Genomic DNA, 17,845 nt, shown 5'->3' on the forward strand with positions numbered 1-17,845 from the left:
CTATGAATTTTTCAGATTGTGCTGGAGGCAACTGAGAGCCTCCCCAGCTGCCATGCAAAACCTGACAATAGCTCAGTCAGACCTCCTTCATTTTAGCCTTGTGTTGCTGCTACGGTTGGAAATATTCAACTCTGAGGGAGTAAGTGATGATACAAACATATTTTACAACATTATATGGGTGTTATTTAACCCTCTTTCAGTTTTTCATAGAGCCTGAATCCTCAGCTGTCAGCATGTGAGAACGTAAATATGTAAAATCAGATGACAACCTCTGTAAAAACTTTCTCAGGTCTTGAACATGACGGTTGATTGATCACCGCTTTCCACAATATTACTAAAGAAGAAGCTTTGCATTGTTTTCTAGCCCTGTCCAGTGCCCGCTCTGGGGTTTTTCGGTCACCAGGCAGCAGCTATGTGTGGAGTTAAGCGATGTATTATCTCTCCTGGTAGGGACAGGCCGCTGCATGAACACATCTTCAAACGTGGATACAGAGAGAGCTGTAGATCTCAAGAGGATGACACAAGATGACTTCAGTTCAGGGCAGTCATCATACCCATATCCACCTATGATTCATAGGACATCACTCAGCTGCTGTAAAAATGTGTTCAAAACTTGCATGTGCATCATAATAGCGATTTCAGACAAGCTTGTGGGGGCGATAGGTTGTCTAGAGAAAACAGCTAGCCTAGTTACCCAGCTTCTTGGCAAAAGAGAACAGCGTCATATGATCTAGATTAGATCAACGCCTATGACTCATGTGTCTTAAACCTAGTGATCCTGTTTAAAGTCTAACTGAGGAGGAGTATAACAGATAAACACATAAGTCTGTCATTGTGATACAAATTGAAATTAATGTTGTAATAAAATTATATTGGTAATCAATTATTCATACCACTACTATTTAAAAGTTTTGAGTCGGTAAGGTTTTTAACCATTTTAGAAAAAAGCCTCTTATTCTCACCAAGACTGCATTTATTTGATTGAAAATTAATTGAAAACAGTAATATTGTGAAACATTCTTAAAATAGAAAACAATTGTTCCTAACTAGGCCCTAGATCTGGGTAGATTAGCTAGTAAGCAAACAATCAGTTCTCATAATCAATGTGTTGGATGCAGGAGAAATGGGCAGGAATAAAAATCTGAGTGACTTTGACTAGGGCCAAATTGTTATAGCAATGCAACTGGGTCAGAGTATGTCTGAAATGGCAAGGCTTGTGTGCTGCTCCCGGTCAGCAGTGGTGAGAATTTACCAACAGTGTCCGAGGATTGACAAACCACAAACCAGCGACAGGGTGTTGGGCATCCAAGGCTCATCCAGGCTCAGACCAGACGGGATACATGAGGGAAACCAAGACTATCCCGTCTGGTCTGAGCCAACAGAAGGTCTAGTTTGACACAAGTCGCACAAAATTTCAATGATGTTATGGGAGGAATGTGTCACAATATACTCTGCTGCGCATGGGGCTGTGTAGCCTATGATGACCCCTGTCCACCATCGAAAGCTCCTACTTGAGCGTCAGAATTGGAGCAGTGGAAGAAGGTCGACTGGTCCGATGAGTCCCTCTTTCTTTTACATCACGTGGACAGCCATGTATGTATGCGCCGTTTACCAGGGGAAGTGATGGCACCAGGATGCACTGTGGGACGAGGACAATGCCGGTGGAGGGAGTGTGATGCTCTGGGCAATGTTCTGCTGGGAAACCCTGGATCCGGCCATTCATGTGGACGTTAATTTGACACGTGCCACCTACCTAAACATTGTTGCAGACCAGGTACACCCCTTCATGACAATGTTCCCAGGTGGAAGTGGTCTCTTTCAGCAGGATCATGCAAACATTGTTTAGGAATGGTTTGAGGAACATGATGAAGAGTTCAAGGTGTTGCCCTGGCATCCAAATTCCCCAGATCTCAATCCAATTGAGCATCTCTGGGATTTGCTGGACCAACAAGTTAGATCCACGGCGGCTCCACCTCACAACCTACAGGACTTAAAGATCTGCTGCTAATGTCTTGGTGTCAGATACCACAGGACACTTTCAGGGGTCTTGTAGAGTCCATGCTTCGGCGGGTCAGCGCTGTTTTGGCAGCACAAAGAGGACCAAGAGCATCTTAGGCAGGTGGTCATAATGTTTTGGCTCATCGATGTATATTGTGGTTATTAAAATGCTAAATTTGTATGTCCATGTCATATGCAGTAAATCTACAGTATAGTAAATTGATCTTCTCAAAATTTATTAAAGTTGAACATAACAACAAAGAACAAGCTGAAAATATATCAATGGTTTGTGTGTAAAAAAAAAAAAAAAAAAGAATCATAGAATTTTGCCACACATTTTTATAACATGTTGACACGTTAGGAGGTCATAATGGCAGTGCCAACCTGAAATAAATAGTCTAAAGACTTTCAACAAAATAACAAGGGTAAAATAGGGTAACTCTAATCCACTATTTGAGTGCTAATCGTTTTGGCGGGTTTTCTTCTATTATGACAGCTGGTTCTGGTTGAACACAGCTAAACATATACTAAATCCATTTTACTAGACTAGGTTCAATAAAACTTTACATCTGTAACTCTGAAATCTGTCAGTCTTAAAGGTGCACTAGATAATTTGAACTTTTTAAAGAAATTAACAGTACTTTTGTTTATGGTTAAAATGATCAGTGGTACTAAATAAGCTGTTTTTATTTTACATGGATTGGGTTGCCGCCTCATGAGGACAGACGTGTTGAGATCACATGACCAGCCAAATGCTACTCACTTTATCTCAGTAACTCACTTAGTACTAGAATGTTTTGCTTACTGAATAAATTAATCATGGCTGACTGTGATCAGAGCATTTCTACAATGGCATCTGTAACTAAAAACTAGTTACAGTCCAAGGCCACGGCCACTGGCCAACACAATGTAAACCAAAACAAATTGCCAAGTGCACCTTTAAGTGATATGGGTATTTCAACAGTCTTTACATTTTGTAAAACCTGGGAAAGTTGCAATTTATGGCACAGGAACAGGAAGTGCTTGTATAAAAAAAAAATTTTAAAAAGAGGGAACGGTTCTGGATTTAAAAGGAAGATCGGATTCTCTCCAGAGGGTCAGTGTCCCACATTTTAGGGTCCCAAGCCTGGAACCAGCCCGTGAAGGTTGGGGGCTCGGCCCCCTGCTTTATGGTTGTGATGGGCAGCCCACGACGTCCAGAAGGATCAGAGTCCACATAATCCTTAGCTATAGACAGGGAACATCATTTTAGGCTCAAAACTTGTTTTACAGAACATAGAGTGCTGCAGGTATCATGTATTTATTTTTGCCAACCCGGAAGTCAGCATCAGCCTGGTTCCCTTGACAAAAAGCCAATAGGATTTTTCCATCGGCTTTTTTGATTATTGCAGAAAATTCTCTGATTATCATTCTTACAAGGTTTGTTCATTAAGGTAATCTTAACAAATAAACACAACTATACTGAATTTTGAAGCCTAAATACAATAGCCAGAAGTAAAAAGCTAAAGGTAGGCTATAAACAAACTACCGGTTTACAACATTGCATTACGTCAACATCACCGCCATTAAACTCTAATTTTTACTTAAAATCTACTAATTGAAATATCTGAGCTAGAATAGTTTGCAAGAGCCAATTATAAATACAATAAGGCGGTGAAAGGGGACTAGCGAGTAGATGAGTTTAATGTCCCTGATACCTCTGAAACCCATTTAGTCACTTGTTAGAAACTGCCTTTTTCAAGATAAGTAAAAGGTTAAAAAAATTATACCCTAGTTTCACAGACAAGGCTTAAGCCTAGTCCCAGACTAAAATCCATTATTGAGCCGTTTTAACTGAAAGCTACTTGCACTGACAGATTTTAAAATATGTCAGTGTCTTTGTTTTGTCTCAATATGCACATGGGTAATGTTTTTTCTACAGCTGTATTTTATGCAGTAGAATAAAACATGAGAATTTGTTAAGCTTGTGCTCACCACAGACCTTATTTCAGGTATTTAACCAAATCCTATTTAAAAAAAACAAAAAACTGATTGACTTCAGGAACCACCAGAAGTTCAAAAATGCTCTTCACTCTATTAATAGAACATACTGTTGAGTGGAACATGACTGGAATTCTGTATTGAACAATCAGCATCCAGAAATATATGTTTTATGCTGGAGGATAATGTGAGTGATTCTGGTCTGGGCAAAGACAGAAAAGCTAAAACTCAATGTTTTATGAAAAATGATTTAGTAAGCATGTCACTCACCTATTTTTGGTGACTCGGTTTTTTCGACCTCATTGGCTTCATTACCAATCCAAAGAAAGATCTAGAAAGAGCAGCAGTTCTTTAACATTAGGTTCTTTAAAAATGCTAATCTAAAAAAAAATGTTTTAACTCACAACTATGGTCATTTCTCAGCAATTTCTGCTTAAAATATTTTAGAGGCTGACATAATTAAAAATATTATATTACAGACATTTCATAACTTTTTAAGATGTTATTATTTTCTATGCCTTTTAAGGTCTAGAAATCACACTTCCCCACAAAAATCCCCAATAGACATTTTCCCCACAAAATCCCCTATATGCGTTAACTCACCTGATCCCAGGTGTCAAGCAACATGACATCATCGGTAGCCAAGTCTGACTGATTAAAGTCTCCAGGAACCTCCTCAACCTGAGAGAAAGCACAAGACAATCCATCCATGACATCATCATCACATTCACAAAGCATAGCTTTCCTCCAGCCAGCCTGTGTGGCTCTGTGACTCTCACTTACCACTAGCCGGCCCGTCTTATTGGAGCAGCCGAACAGACGTGGTGGTTTGACCATGTTTCTTAGAGTTGGAGATGTCTGGTATTCCTTCTTTCCGCCCAGAGCCGCCCAGAATCCAGCTGAAGAGAGACACATAAGAAAGGAGTTAAAAGGATTGTTCACCCAAAAATGTTTACTCACCCTCAAGTTGTTGTATGAGTTTCTTTCTTCTGTTGAACACAAAAGAAGACATTTTGAAGAATATGGGTAACCAAACAGTTGACTTCTATCATATGGAAAAAGAAAATACTGGAACTAAATGGGGTCCATCAACTGTTTGTTTACCGACATTCTTCAAAATATCTTCTTTTGTGTTCAGCAGAAGAAAGAAACTCAAACAGGTTCGGAAAAACATGAGGATGAGTGAATGATGACAGAATTGTTATTTTTGGGTGAACTATCCCTTTAAGGCAGGATCACATAATACACCTCACACCAAAAAAAAAACATGGCGGACTCACCTGGTTCTTTACCCTCGGCCACATCAGTGGATTTTTTCTCCAGCACACTCACGACATACTTAGCAGCGACCATTTCTTCCTCGCTGGCACCTGCTCCTTTCCACACAAACACACAGTCTGGCGACCTCAGCACAAACACGTCATTGGTGTTCAATTTGGATGCAGACGGTTCAACCTATGGAAGAAAAAAGCAGTGATTAATGAGAAGCATCATACTATATGTATGACAGTGTCTAGACTGTGACTGACCTCTACGGCACGTGTGGCTCTAGAAGAGCTCTGTCGGATGTGGAAGAGGCGTGTGCTGCCTGCTTTGGTCTGGCCGTCCTTGCGGGACGTGCCTCCACTATGAATGAGCATAGGTTTGCCTTTGAACAGGCTCATCAGGTGAGGGGGTTCCTGACCCTGTGTCACTCGCACCTGAGCAATGTATTCAGATGGATAAAATCGTTAAAATCGATCAAATCTACAATTGATAAAAGTCACAACACACAAAAATACAGCAAAAAATTCCATGTTGGATTCTATAGACCTTATTCACAGCAGCGCCATCTTTGATTGGGAATGAAAGCGAGGCTGTACGGGATAGACATAAACTACCGTTCAAAAGTTTTAGATCCAAATGATTTTTTTTAATGTTTTTAAAAGAAGTCTCTTCTATTTATTCGATCCGAAAACAATTCAAAACAAAAACATATATAGCAAAAACAATAATATTCTGAAATATTTTTACAATTTAAAATGACTATTTTCAATATTTGAATATATTTTAAAATGTAATTTATTCCTGTGTTCAAAGCAAAATTTTCAGCATCATTACTCCGGTTTTCAGTGTCACATGATCATTCAGAAATCATTCTAATATGAGGATTTGCTGCTCAAGAAACATCTATTATTATTATCAATGGTGAAAACAGTAATGTACTGTAATTTCTTTCAGGATTCTTTGATGAATAGGAAGTAAAAAAACAAACAGCATTTATCTAAAAAAAAAGCTTCTGTAACATTATTTAACCTTACATTGTTTAAAAGTGACATTAAAGGCATTTAGAATAAACAGGTAAATGCTGTTCTTTTGAACTTTCTATTAATCAAAGAATCCTAAAAACAAAAAAAAATTGTCCACAACTGCTTTCAACATTGATAAAAAATATATATATTTCTTCAGCATCAAATCAGCATATTAGAATGATTTCTGAAGGATCGTGTGACACTGAAGACTGGAGTAATGATGCTAAAAAATTAATAAAATTAGATTTTAAAATAGAAAACAGTTATTTCAAACTGTAATGATATTTTACAATATATTTTTTTTATTGTATTTTTGATCACATAAATGCAAATGAATCCTTTGTGAGCAAAAGAGACTTACAAACCCCTTTAAATGAGAGTGTAGATACTAAATCTGATTGTATGGTTCACTCTTATGTGGACTGCAATGGAGACTATTCTGATCTAACATGTTAGCCAAAAACACTACTGTATCCGTGGTAATTGTTAGGGCTTAATGTATCGGAACTCTTCACAATGCTGTTTTCTTCCACGAATGGATTATTCGCACCTGAACGGGAGCTCCTCCCATGGAGTCGTCCAGCTGGACAGTAAGGAAGGCAGAAGCTGCCAGCTCATCCTGAGTGCACTTCAGTCCCTGCCTGCAGCACAACGACACACACACACACACACACACACAATATGATGACACTTTGTTCGTGTCACAAACTATATAGATATTATGACACAAAACACTTTAAAGATGTTATGGACTGACCAGGTGTAGATGATATGCTGCTCTCTGCTTCCCTGTTTGTAACTGTAGAGGATCAGGTAACAGTCTCCTCCAAAGAACTGACCGTAGGTAGAGGGTTCCACCGGGACACGGTCCCCTCCTTCCACACGCCAGATCTGATTCAGACAAACATGAGGGATTAAAGAACATTGCCTTAAACTTGATCTCCCATTTACACATATAAGCAGCAACATTAAACCTCATTAAGCGCCAAATGCAAGTCAAAATTGGATTTTTGCGGCTGGCAAGAAACTTCAATATATAATATGGTTTAAATTGCATTATAAAAATGATATTAGGATCCTCACTGATGTAAGTGATGTGGAAAAAAATGATAAGGGGAAAAAATCCCAGTCTAATCTCATCTTTTAAAAAAATATATTATTATCATAAGAAAAAATATATGCATTTAAAATTGTATAAATGAAAATACATATAATGGCTTGTAAGAAAAAAATATGGTTGGTAAATGTTTTAATAATTTATAAAAAAAATAAAATAAAAAAATCGGCCTGTGTAGCAAAAAGTTAATTCTATAATATTCTACTTTAACAGCTTGCAAAGATCTTGGGGTGGCCACTTTATTATGATTTTTATTTTTTTTGATTTGCTAGAATTTGTTCAAAGTATAGATCTAAAATTATAGCAGGCCTTAAACATATTTATCAACTTTATTTAGACCATTGCTCAAAAGATTGGGGTCGGTAAGATTTTTTCTATTATGCCTGACCAAGACTTTATTAGCATTTGATCAAAAACACAGTAAAACAGTAATATTGTGAAATATTAATTCAATTTTAAAGAACTGTTTTCTATCTGAATATATTTAAAAATGTAATTTATTCCTGTGATCAAAGCTCTTCAGTGTGGCACATGATCCTTCAGAAATGATACTTAAAATTCTATGGAACCTGTAATACGCTTATTTAAAAAAAATGGAAATCTTTTCTAACTTTATAAATATATTTACTGTCACTTTTTAGCAATGTAATGCATCCTTGCTGAATAAAAGTGTTATTTTTCCCCAAAAAAATAATAATAATCTTAACGACCCCAAACGTTACAGTAGTCTGAACAGTAAACTGTACAGTAGTCAGTGTGAGAGAGTTTGATGACCAAAATGAAATTGACCTGGACTTTTCCAGCACCATCATCGACCATGTTGTGCTGGGCTGCCATGGCCTTGTTGTTATGGAGGCTGGACGCATCGAAAGGAATCTGCTTCACATGGGCTATTTTGCCAATGGTGTAGGCCTTGGTAGGGCCGGTGGTTTGGTCCTTGTCCTTCCAGTTAGAGAAGAACTGCTTGAACAGGGTGGTCTCGCCCCCTGCAGGAAGCACTTGGATCTACAGCAGCAAGCATTGAAAGTACAGCATCAGTAATCCAAACATTAGCTCTTTATATATACAGTACACTTTTGTAGTATACATATCTTCAAACACATTTTATGTATGAAATTAGCAAACATATAAACCATTGCGTATTCAGACATGTATTCTTGTATAATCATATACATTGTTTCTAAATGCCGATTTTTACAAACCAGAATATTTTTGTCAATATCAGTGTGTTGGTAATACTTTACAATAAGGTTTCAATTGTTAACACTATTAACAACATTAGTTAACATGAATAATACTTGTAGAGTGTTTATATATGTTAATTTCAACATTTACTAATACATTTTTTATGATCAAAATGGTTACTGCACTGTGAACTAACATGAACATGAACACTTATTAACACTGTAAAAAAAGTTGCTGCCTTAAATGTAAGTACAATCAACTTTGATATTTAAGTCATTTTAACTTAAATTACATTTACCTGACTTAAAAAAATAAGTTGAATCTTGTATAACTTATAAAGAAAGTTGAAAATTGCTTAACTTATTTTGATGAGTTAAAGCAATGTAAAAACACATGTTGTCATAACTTATTGATCATATTATGTTTATTGATCACATACAGTTTAACATTATCAAAAGTTAGTAAATGCTGTAAAAAATATTTCTCATAAAACCTGTCTCATAGTTCATGTTAGTCAATGCAACTAATGTTAACAAATGAAACCTTACTGTAAAGTGATACCAGTGTGTGTGTGTGTGTGTGTGCGTGTGTTTAAAATGCTCATTATGTATGTACCTGTGTTTTATTAGAGTAGTTCTTCTCTTTAATGAACAGCTCTGCTGATTTCATAGCCGCTTTGCGTTCAGATGTGTTTGCATTCGGTCCTGTCGGGAAAGGGAAGCTGTTTTATCTTTATGAAAAATACGTGGCACGTTTAAACAAAAGGCCCCTAGTGATCAGCAATGCATGCCAGCGTTATGGGGGAAAACACACAAAGATGATATCAGTGTGATATCTATAATAGTACATAAGATACGAGGCACATTCAATGTCTAAAAGGATTCAACAACTGGCTGTTGGACAACATTAATGAATAGCCTGCATGGTCAGATGACAACAGATGAAAAGGAAAGTTGTTTCAGAGGCGGTTCAAGTTATTTCATTTCGATGAATTTGTTTTCTTTGGAACAATGTGCACCGTCGATGAATGATGCACAATTAGACTAGGAATGTGTATAAGAAAAGAACATATGATCGATTTTGTTTTCAAGTTGATTTTCAAGTTGTGCATGCACATCGAGAGACACACCTTTCCATACAAACACATTCGTATCAACTCCATTGTCCAGGATGTAGCACTCTTCGAGGGAGAGCATCTCCTGCTTGAACGGGCTGCTCTGGGCCACGACAGATGTTTTCATGGAGCCAGAGGCATCTGAGATCTACAATAACAAAAGCAAGCCAGAAGAATTACGCTTGTAACGCTTAAAAAATATAGCTAATGAGACACACAACGTTTTGTCCTTGTGTGAATGATGTCGGCAGCATTTTAGGCTTTACAGCTGTCAGCTGTGTAAATGGTAAAGCAGTCCACATAAATAATTAAGAACTGAATATGTACCACTGAGCTAAAGTATGAGTAGAGATAAGAGTCTTCCCCTGCATCCATAGAAGTATGTAATCTTTTTGTGAAGAAAAAGTACATGCTTTTGAGTGTGTGACAGAAGAGTGGACACTTTGACACTTTTGACAAGCCTTGACACTTATTTACATGCACCCTGTCACTGTTTTAAACTGCCCTGTCAATCATCTCGTCATATTTAACATATTCCACGTTTCATTTCCTACTGTACTGGAGAGAAATGTAGTAGCACGTTGATCTGCCCGTTGTGGGTCTTTCATGTGGAGAATTCTCCTCATGTATTTAAATAATTAATTTAAAAGTGGAAAAAAAAGTTGCAGTGATTATTATGTTTCTAGCATGTTATATGTTTGGCAACATTTCTTCTAACCCTAATTGATGGAGTGTGTAGCTTTTCATTTCTTAAACAACCATGTAGGAAGACACATCATGGCCATATTCCAGGATGACAATGTCAAGATTCATCAGGCTCAAATTGTGAAAGAATGGTTGGGAGGGAGCATGAAGAATCATTTTCACACTAATTCTAATTTAGAATACTATATAAGATGGATAGTATGCAAATGTGGACGCAGCATTTATTACCATGTACAATGCTCCCTTCTTCTTGTTGGAGGTTTCCACTGCCTCGTCGTCTGGAGTTGCAGGGGTGATACTGGTTTTGGGCCCTAGAGCCTGCGGGAGGAAATACAGGATTAAGGCTCACATGGTCACAGTGGGGCTTTATTTCTAACACTTATCTGATGCCAAATGTGCTGAATGACCTCACACTAGACTGAATATTTGGCATGCAAAACTCTTCCTTCTTCATTAAACACATGATGGATGCATTCTCATTAGCAAAATACACAAGCCAGAGCCAGAACACAAACAACCAAGCCATAGTGCCAAGTTTTACATCAGGCCTGGATGATGGTGTCCATACCATAATATGTAGTCATTCAGCATCCTGGGAAATGTAACACTGCATGCAATTATTTTTAAAGCAGGCATTTTTTTGGTAGTCAGCTTTGAACATTTTGAACTTAACCAACTTATCAAATGAGAATGATTTTGAAGTGGATTTCTACCCATATTGTGGAGTAATTCAGATGATGGTTGTGTGGAAATCGTTACAGGAAAACTTTCACTCACTTTAGTCAGAGCCTCTGGTTCAGCCCCGTCCTCTACCATGACCAGCTTGGCCCTGCCGTTCCTCTCATTGTCCCGGATATCAATGGCCAACTGGGAGGCCTTCAGACGCTCAAAACGATTGCAGTCACTGCCACACCACTGATAAATATCCTAGCAAAAAATTAGAGAAGTGTCTTAAAAATAACTCCAATAAACACTACCGTTCAAATGCTAGCTTGGGGTCAGTAAGATTTTATTATTAAGAAAGAAATGAATACTTTTATTCAGCAAGGATGCATTCAATTGATCAATAGTTACAGAGAATACATTTATAATGTTGCAAATTGTATTTCAAATCAATATTGTTCTTCTTAAATTTCTATTTATCAAAGAATCCTGGAAAATCATGTATAACGGTTTCCACAAAAATATTACAGCACAACTGTTTTCAACATTGATAATAATAATAAATGTTTCTTGAGCATCAAATCATCATATTAGAATGATTTCTGCAGGATCATGTGACACTGAAGACTGGAGTGATGATTCTGAAAATACAGCTTTGTCATCACAGAAATAAATTATATTTAAAAAAATTCCAAATTGTAAACAGGTATTTTTAATTGTAATAATATTTCGCCTTGGTGAGCATAATAGTTTTTTTCCAAAAACAAACAATTTTACCAACCCCAAAACGTTTGAACAATAGTGTACTTAAAAAATTATTTGATAACAAAATAGAGTGACTGCAAGCCAGTAATAACAGTAATAATTATAATTATAAAAATACAATATACCCTTATTATGCTATTTTAAAGGTTCCTAATTTTGTTTTGGAGGTCTCCTACAATACGTTTAAAACGGTCTGAAATGGTTCAACCAATGATTCAGTCTCTCTAAACCCATCCTTTCCGCAAGCTACTCTGCATTGGTCAGACGGCTCAGTCTGTTGTGATTGGTCGACCGCTTACAGCATGTAGCATTAACAGTTTTCTTATCTGTCACAATAATATGTCTTTGATTTGAATTATCTTAAGTTTGTTTTTTTTCCTTTGCAAATATTGAGAAGTGAATTGCATTTTTTATTAGTTGCCATGCCATGTAATTAATACAATTCGAATGTTGTCTATTGGCAGCTCTAATTGCTATTGGATAAAATATAAAGAAAATGAGTGGTCAGGTCAGGTTTAGATATCCATACCTTCCCCAGGTCTACAATAAAGCAGTCTCCTTTGTTGAAGCTGCTCCAGGACATCTCCACCTCAGTGGCTCTGATGGCCCTCCTGCCCTTGATGTGCAGCAGACGCTTCACATCCACATCATTGGTCAACACGTGATGGAAGCCGGACGCAACCCCGCCTTGCTGAGAAGTCGAGAAAGACAGTTCACTCGTTACATTACATAAAACCATACTGGGATAATTGCCAAAACACAAGCAAAGAACTAAATGCAAACCACTCAGCAGAGTGCTTCTCATAAAGCCAAGCAAACTTACTGAGCTCAACAAATTGCTGAATATAATGGAAAGAATGTGGCATGACTAAACAATAATGGATGTTTTAGAGCCATAATTGACTCAACCCTGGTGCTTCAACAAAGCAAAGCCAGCGGGAAGTCTACTTTTGCATTCTCACTGCGAGTTAATGATGGAGAAGGGCCATTTTCATTCATACAAAGCTGAGTTTACCTTATACTTGATGCCAGACTTGAAGTAGCCCAGGAAGGTGAGCGACTCGTTGTTTTGGACCTCGCGGAACTGAACGGGACTACCTCCGAGAAAGTCATCCAGCTGTGTGGAAAAGATAGCCGCAGCTCCACTTTCATCTTGAGAACACTCATTCCCTGAAAGAGATGGGAATCATCAAAGGGGAATCAGTGGAAGAGGGCTGTTTGTTTGTTAGTGCGTATTAATATAATCAAAAACATTATAGGGTGATACAACTGCACTAATGTCATAATGAAGAAAAAATCCTCAATAAAAGTTGAAAATAAATCCTTATTAAGTAGTTTTGCAAAATATCTATTATTATTTATCAGAAAAAATATTTTAACATATTTTAATATTTTAATATTAAAACATTTTACTGTTTATTAATATTTACTTTTATAACTTTTGGTGCGACCAACAAACATGCAGAAAGAGCAGGAAATAAGTATTATATCATATCATATATAATAAGAAATGATATCATAGAGATCACCCCTGAAGAGCCTCATGTGTTACTTATTTTATTAAATTTGTTGTACGTTTTATTTTATTTTAGTTTTAGTAATTTTGTTGTGTGCTTTTGTCATTTTTTGTTTTTGTTTTCACACTCATAATTTAATATTTTTATTCAGTTTTAGCTTTAGTTTTTAGTTTTAAACTTGTTTAGTAAACTTAAACTTATTTTATTGCAGTTAGCTGCCATGGCAACATTTCAAAAAATTTTATTGAAGGTTTTTATTAACGAGAACTATTTTAATAGTTTTGATTAACAATAACAACCCTGGTGTGTCAAGAAGTCTTAAAATATAGAATAATTTGGCACCTTTTTGACAAGTCAAGGTTAGTTCAGGTTGCAAAATATAATGTGGTTTTTTTCCCCCCGAAAATTATGTGTACAATCTAATGTATTCGATGCGTACTTTTTTTTCAATCATTCATTTCGAACGTGATATTTCACTCTTTTTTAAAAGATTTTCCCACTTCTGTATCATAAATATTATCATTCAACTCTTGACCCAAAAGCAGCAAAAGACAGTAAAAACATGTTTCTTATTAGATGCTTCTGTCAGTTAAAAAAAGTCCTACAACTTACAGGAACACTATAACTGTGCTCACTTGCCAAGCAGCTCCATCAATGTATCCATTTTTGGTTAAAAAAATAATAATAAAAAAAGGAACCAAATGAAAACCCCAAAGAGGCCACATGGTGCACATTATGCGTTTTTCCACTCTGTGTCCTCGAATAAACCTTTTCTTCTCACACTAGATCCAGTCAAATGTCTGAGAACTACTATGGTTTGGAGCATGCCTTCGAGCACAACGAGAGTGTTTTCAAACCACTTGTTTCGAGTTTAAACCACTGGGCGGGACAAAAACAGTTCCTCACTGATCAGTCTCTGGAATTGAACAGTGGACCACATGAACCTAAGTGGGCTGAGCGCCAACTGCCAGACAAACAATTGAAGGTGCGCTGTAATCTGTGGAGGTGACTAAACCTCAAAGTGACTACCCTTGTAAGATATGACAGCTGTAATTGGTCTAACAAATCTCTCCTCAGGGGTAGGAGGGATTGTCTAATGGAGAAAGCTCATGAGTCAGCATACTGCCTATGGGCCTAAGAACAATCTCAGCAGTTATTAGCTTTATAAAGGCAGGGTAGTAGTTGTTCCAAAAATATTTTTTGTTGTGCTGGTTGAAAGTCTCTTCACATCCTGATTGCAATCACTAAGTTAAGTGGTCTAAATGTATTTATATATATGTGTGTATATATCCATCTTCTGTGGAAAGCGTAGGACCATTAAATGTCTGAATGCAATGATACAATGTCCTGCCTGTCAACGTGTGTATTTTCATACCTCCAACGTCATCAGCGCGTTTCATGCTATACAGAATTAGACAGACGTCAGTCACCGAGCACTGCAACCGAAACCCCCAGCCGCCTTTTATAGTTCCTCCTGAACCAAAACTACCAGCTTATGCTGCGTTCACACCATAACCACAGTCATTTGGAAGAGATGGGAAACTGTGACGTGATACTCGGAGCGGTTCGTGACTCGAATTTTTGTCATTTTAAATTTTGGTCACTTTCAAAATAAGTGACCTTCTATTGGTCAACGCCACAAATTCAGGTGACCAATTTGAATCCGTGGCGAAATCTGTGTGAAATCACGTGAAAGTCCTAATCGCATCTCTGTTTCATTCCTATTGGAATGACTGGATTATTATCTCAAAAATTCACCAAGCAATGGTAAATGAATGTCACGGACAGAAATGATAAACCGCATATCTTTGTAAAGATCCGTTACACAACATACATTTCTAAAGAGCTAGACAAAGCAAACCAACACCCTCTTACAAATAAATTCTCACTCAAACTGAAAAGATGACAGACAAGCCACATCCTTCCTGCTAGTATGCGTTTCACCACGTGTGAGAAGAAATATTCTTAGTATATCCATTGGTAAAATGCATCAGCATCATTTGGCTCTGAGAAAATACTCTTCCAGGAACCAATGATACTTCTAACTCAAACACTAGGTGTGTCACTTACCCATCCACATGTGTATATAGTAGGAGGGTGCGGTGGTGGTGTACAGCAGGAGGTAGGCATCGCCCGTATAGAAGTTGCCATAGAGATTCTTAGGCACTGGCTTCAGGTCCATGTTCTCAATGCGCCATACCTGCAGACCAGGAGCCTTTCCTGCAGTCTCAAACTCCTTATGGGACACCATAGTGACTGAAAGGGGAAGCAAAAAATAAAAGGTTTGGGTCTCTTTTCAGAGCTTTACATCATAATGGGAAAATGAGAAACGCCTAGTTTCACAGAGGAGAGGAGAAGTAGGCTTTAAAGAAATAAGAAGTATATGTTCCCATGAGAAAGCCCTGGTTAGTGCCTGAGAACTACGTGAGGTCCGAAACATCTCTGATTCTGGAATCACAGACTCCCAGGAAGCATGCAATCTGGCAAAGTATGGCGACTATGTCTGCCTGCACCAATTTACTAACATGCAAAAATTCAAATGCAAATGCAATAAACCATACATCACAGCTCTGTGTCTGTGTGACAGGGTATAGATAAGATCTTTGAAAAGAGGACCTTAGTCATAGTGTTGTTGACTTCCTTAAACAGCTGATAAGGAAGAAAAACACATGATCAAGGTGATAAACTTGACTTGGGCGCTATCTGATGTGGACTTACTGAAGAGTCAACATCCCTCAGCCAAACCAATCTAAACATTTAACAAGGTGTTACGCTTTTTATATAATGGTGTCGTAGTAACCAGTAAATGATACATTCTGAATTCTTCAGTCAGATTGATGGTAAGTGGTTTTCATGCTAGTAGGTTATTAAATAAATCCCTCGATGCGAATGCGGGTCATTTACAGCTAACGCTAATGGGTTTTCTTTTGTCTCCATTTAAAATAGAAGCCTACACATTTAGGACACGACGTTGAAGCACAAAAACCACAATACATGCAAATGTATGCTTTTACATATTCCCTGCAGCAGATGTAAATGTTTTTTTGAGTAACTTTAATAGACCCTCTCATTTCATTATTAGTTTGACCTGTTTTAATGATCAAATCAACACATTTTTTCTTATGCTCACCAAGACTGCATATTTGATTAAAAAATACAGAAAAAACTTTAATTTGGGAAATATTATTACAATTTAAAATAACAGTTTTCTATTTTAAAATGTAATTTATTCACGTGATGACAAAGCTGAATTTTCAGCATCATTACCCCAGTCTTCAGTGTCACATGATCATTCAGAAATCATTCTAATCTGATGATTTGATGCTCAAGAAATATTTCAGATGATTATCAATGTTGAAAACAGTTGCTTAATATTGAAAATGTGATCTTTTTTTTCTGGATTCTTTGATTAATAGAAAAAAAATCATATGTATATTATTTATGCACTTTTATATTTATATTATTATTTTGTAACATTATAAATGTATTTACTGAAGTGTAGCAGAACATGCATTTTAGATATTACAATGTAATAATCATGCAGTCATGTCATGACTTAAAATCCTGCAACGTTTTTTTCTTCCTTCTCTATATATTTTAGGCTACTGTATTCAAAGCATGACACTTTTCACAGAAAAAAATCACTGTGCACTTTAACAAGCACCTACAGAAAACTGGACTTTGTCTCATAAAGGGGGAATCGTGACGTGCATTAAACCGCGTCCACATCTGGATAACATATTTCGCATATAACTCCGAGTTACTAAGTGAATATGCACACTGAGTAACATTTATATATAGATAATCAACTGCATTGCTTGAAGGGGGGGAATCACTCATTCATTTAGTCTTTATTATGCCGAAAGAGAGATATGACGTAAAAACAGAATAATGAAAACAACTTACGAGATTTGTGGCAGACGCAGAAAGCTGTCAGTGAGTGCACGAGAGAAGGCGATGTGTTCGTAGACAAAGTGTAGAATGTCTTTTTCCGAATCCGCGATTTAACTGGAGGGAGTGTCTGTGTAACAGGGGCGTGTTTGAACACACGGGAGAGCTTCTAAAGTGTCTTCAAACCTCATGTTAGATGACTTGCTAGACAGCATGTTTGGGCATTAGACTCTCGTGAATGAGCAAGTTAAAAAAAATAATGCGTCTATTAGCTCGATAGGTTTTGACAAAGCCCACAAGCTCATTTTGCATCTTTGCCTCAACATGAGATTCTAAAAACTTTTGTTTTGTTGAGATTTACTGACAAAAAGTGTTAACTGTAGTCTTTATTTGAGATTTTTTCAACACTGACATTTTTAAAAACAACTTTCAATGTCCCCCATTTTATGTCAGGTAGGCCTATGTATTATTTCCCCTGCATGCTACAGATAATAGCATTCACCTCCCTCAGGCTTTCGGCTTTCACTGATCATTTCATCAAACTCAAGCCCAGCACAAACAGAACAAGGGGGTGTCACAAGTTTAGGCTATATGTTTGCCTAATACAGGAAACATTGAC

General features: G+C 37.1%; 1 protein-coding gene across 1 annotated transcript; it reads right to left on the reverse strand.

The window, feature by feature from the left end:
- Nucleotides 1-2,213: 2,213 nt before the first annotated feature.
- Nucleotides 2,214-17,329, reverse strand: scinlb (scinderin like b). The gene is made up of 17 exons (XM_056260799.1): nucleotides 17,242-17,329; nucleotides 15,406-15,591; nucleotides 12,834-12,988; nucleotides 12,348-12,509; nucleotides 11,168-11,317; nucleotides 10,619-10,708; nucleotides 9,701-9,833; nucleotides 9,187-9,275; nucleotides 8,176-8,391; nucleotides 7,027-7,160; nucleotides 6,820-6,910; nucleotides 5,508-5,678; nucleotides 5,259-5,433; nucleotides 4,762-4,877; nucleotides 4,582-4,659; nucleotides 4,249-4,309; nucleotides 2,214-3,225 (listed from the first exon to the last, which is right to left on the reverse strand). The coding sequence occupies exons 2-17, from the start codon at nucleotides 15,584-15,586 to the stop codon at nucleotides 3,065-3,067; spliced, it is 2,163 nt and encodes a 720-aa protein (XP_056116774.1). The 5' UTR covers nucleotides 15,587-15,591; nucleotides 17,242-17,329; the 3' UTR covers nucleotides 2,214-3,064.
- Nucleotides 17,330-17,845: the final 516 nt, after the last annotated feature.

The sequence above is a fragment of the Rhinichthys klamathensis genome, unplaced genomic scaffold, assembly GCF_029890125.1.
Source record: "Rhinichthys klamathensis goyatoka isolate OS25496 unplaced genomic scaffold, OSU_Roscu_1.1 h1tg000178l_1, whole genome shotgun sequence".
In the NCBI taxonomy this organism is placed as follows: domain Eukaryota; kingdom Metazoa; phylum Chordata; class Actinopteri; order Cypriniformes; family Leuciscidae; genus Rhinichthys; species Rhinichthys klamathensis.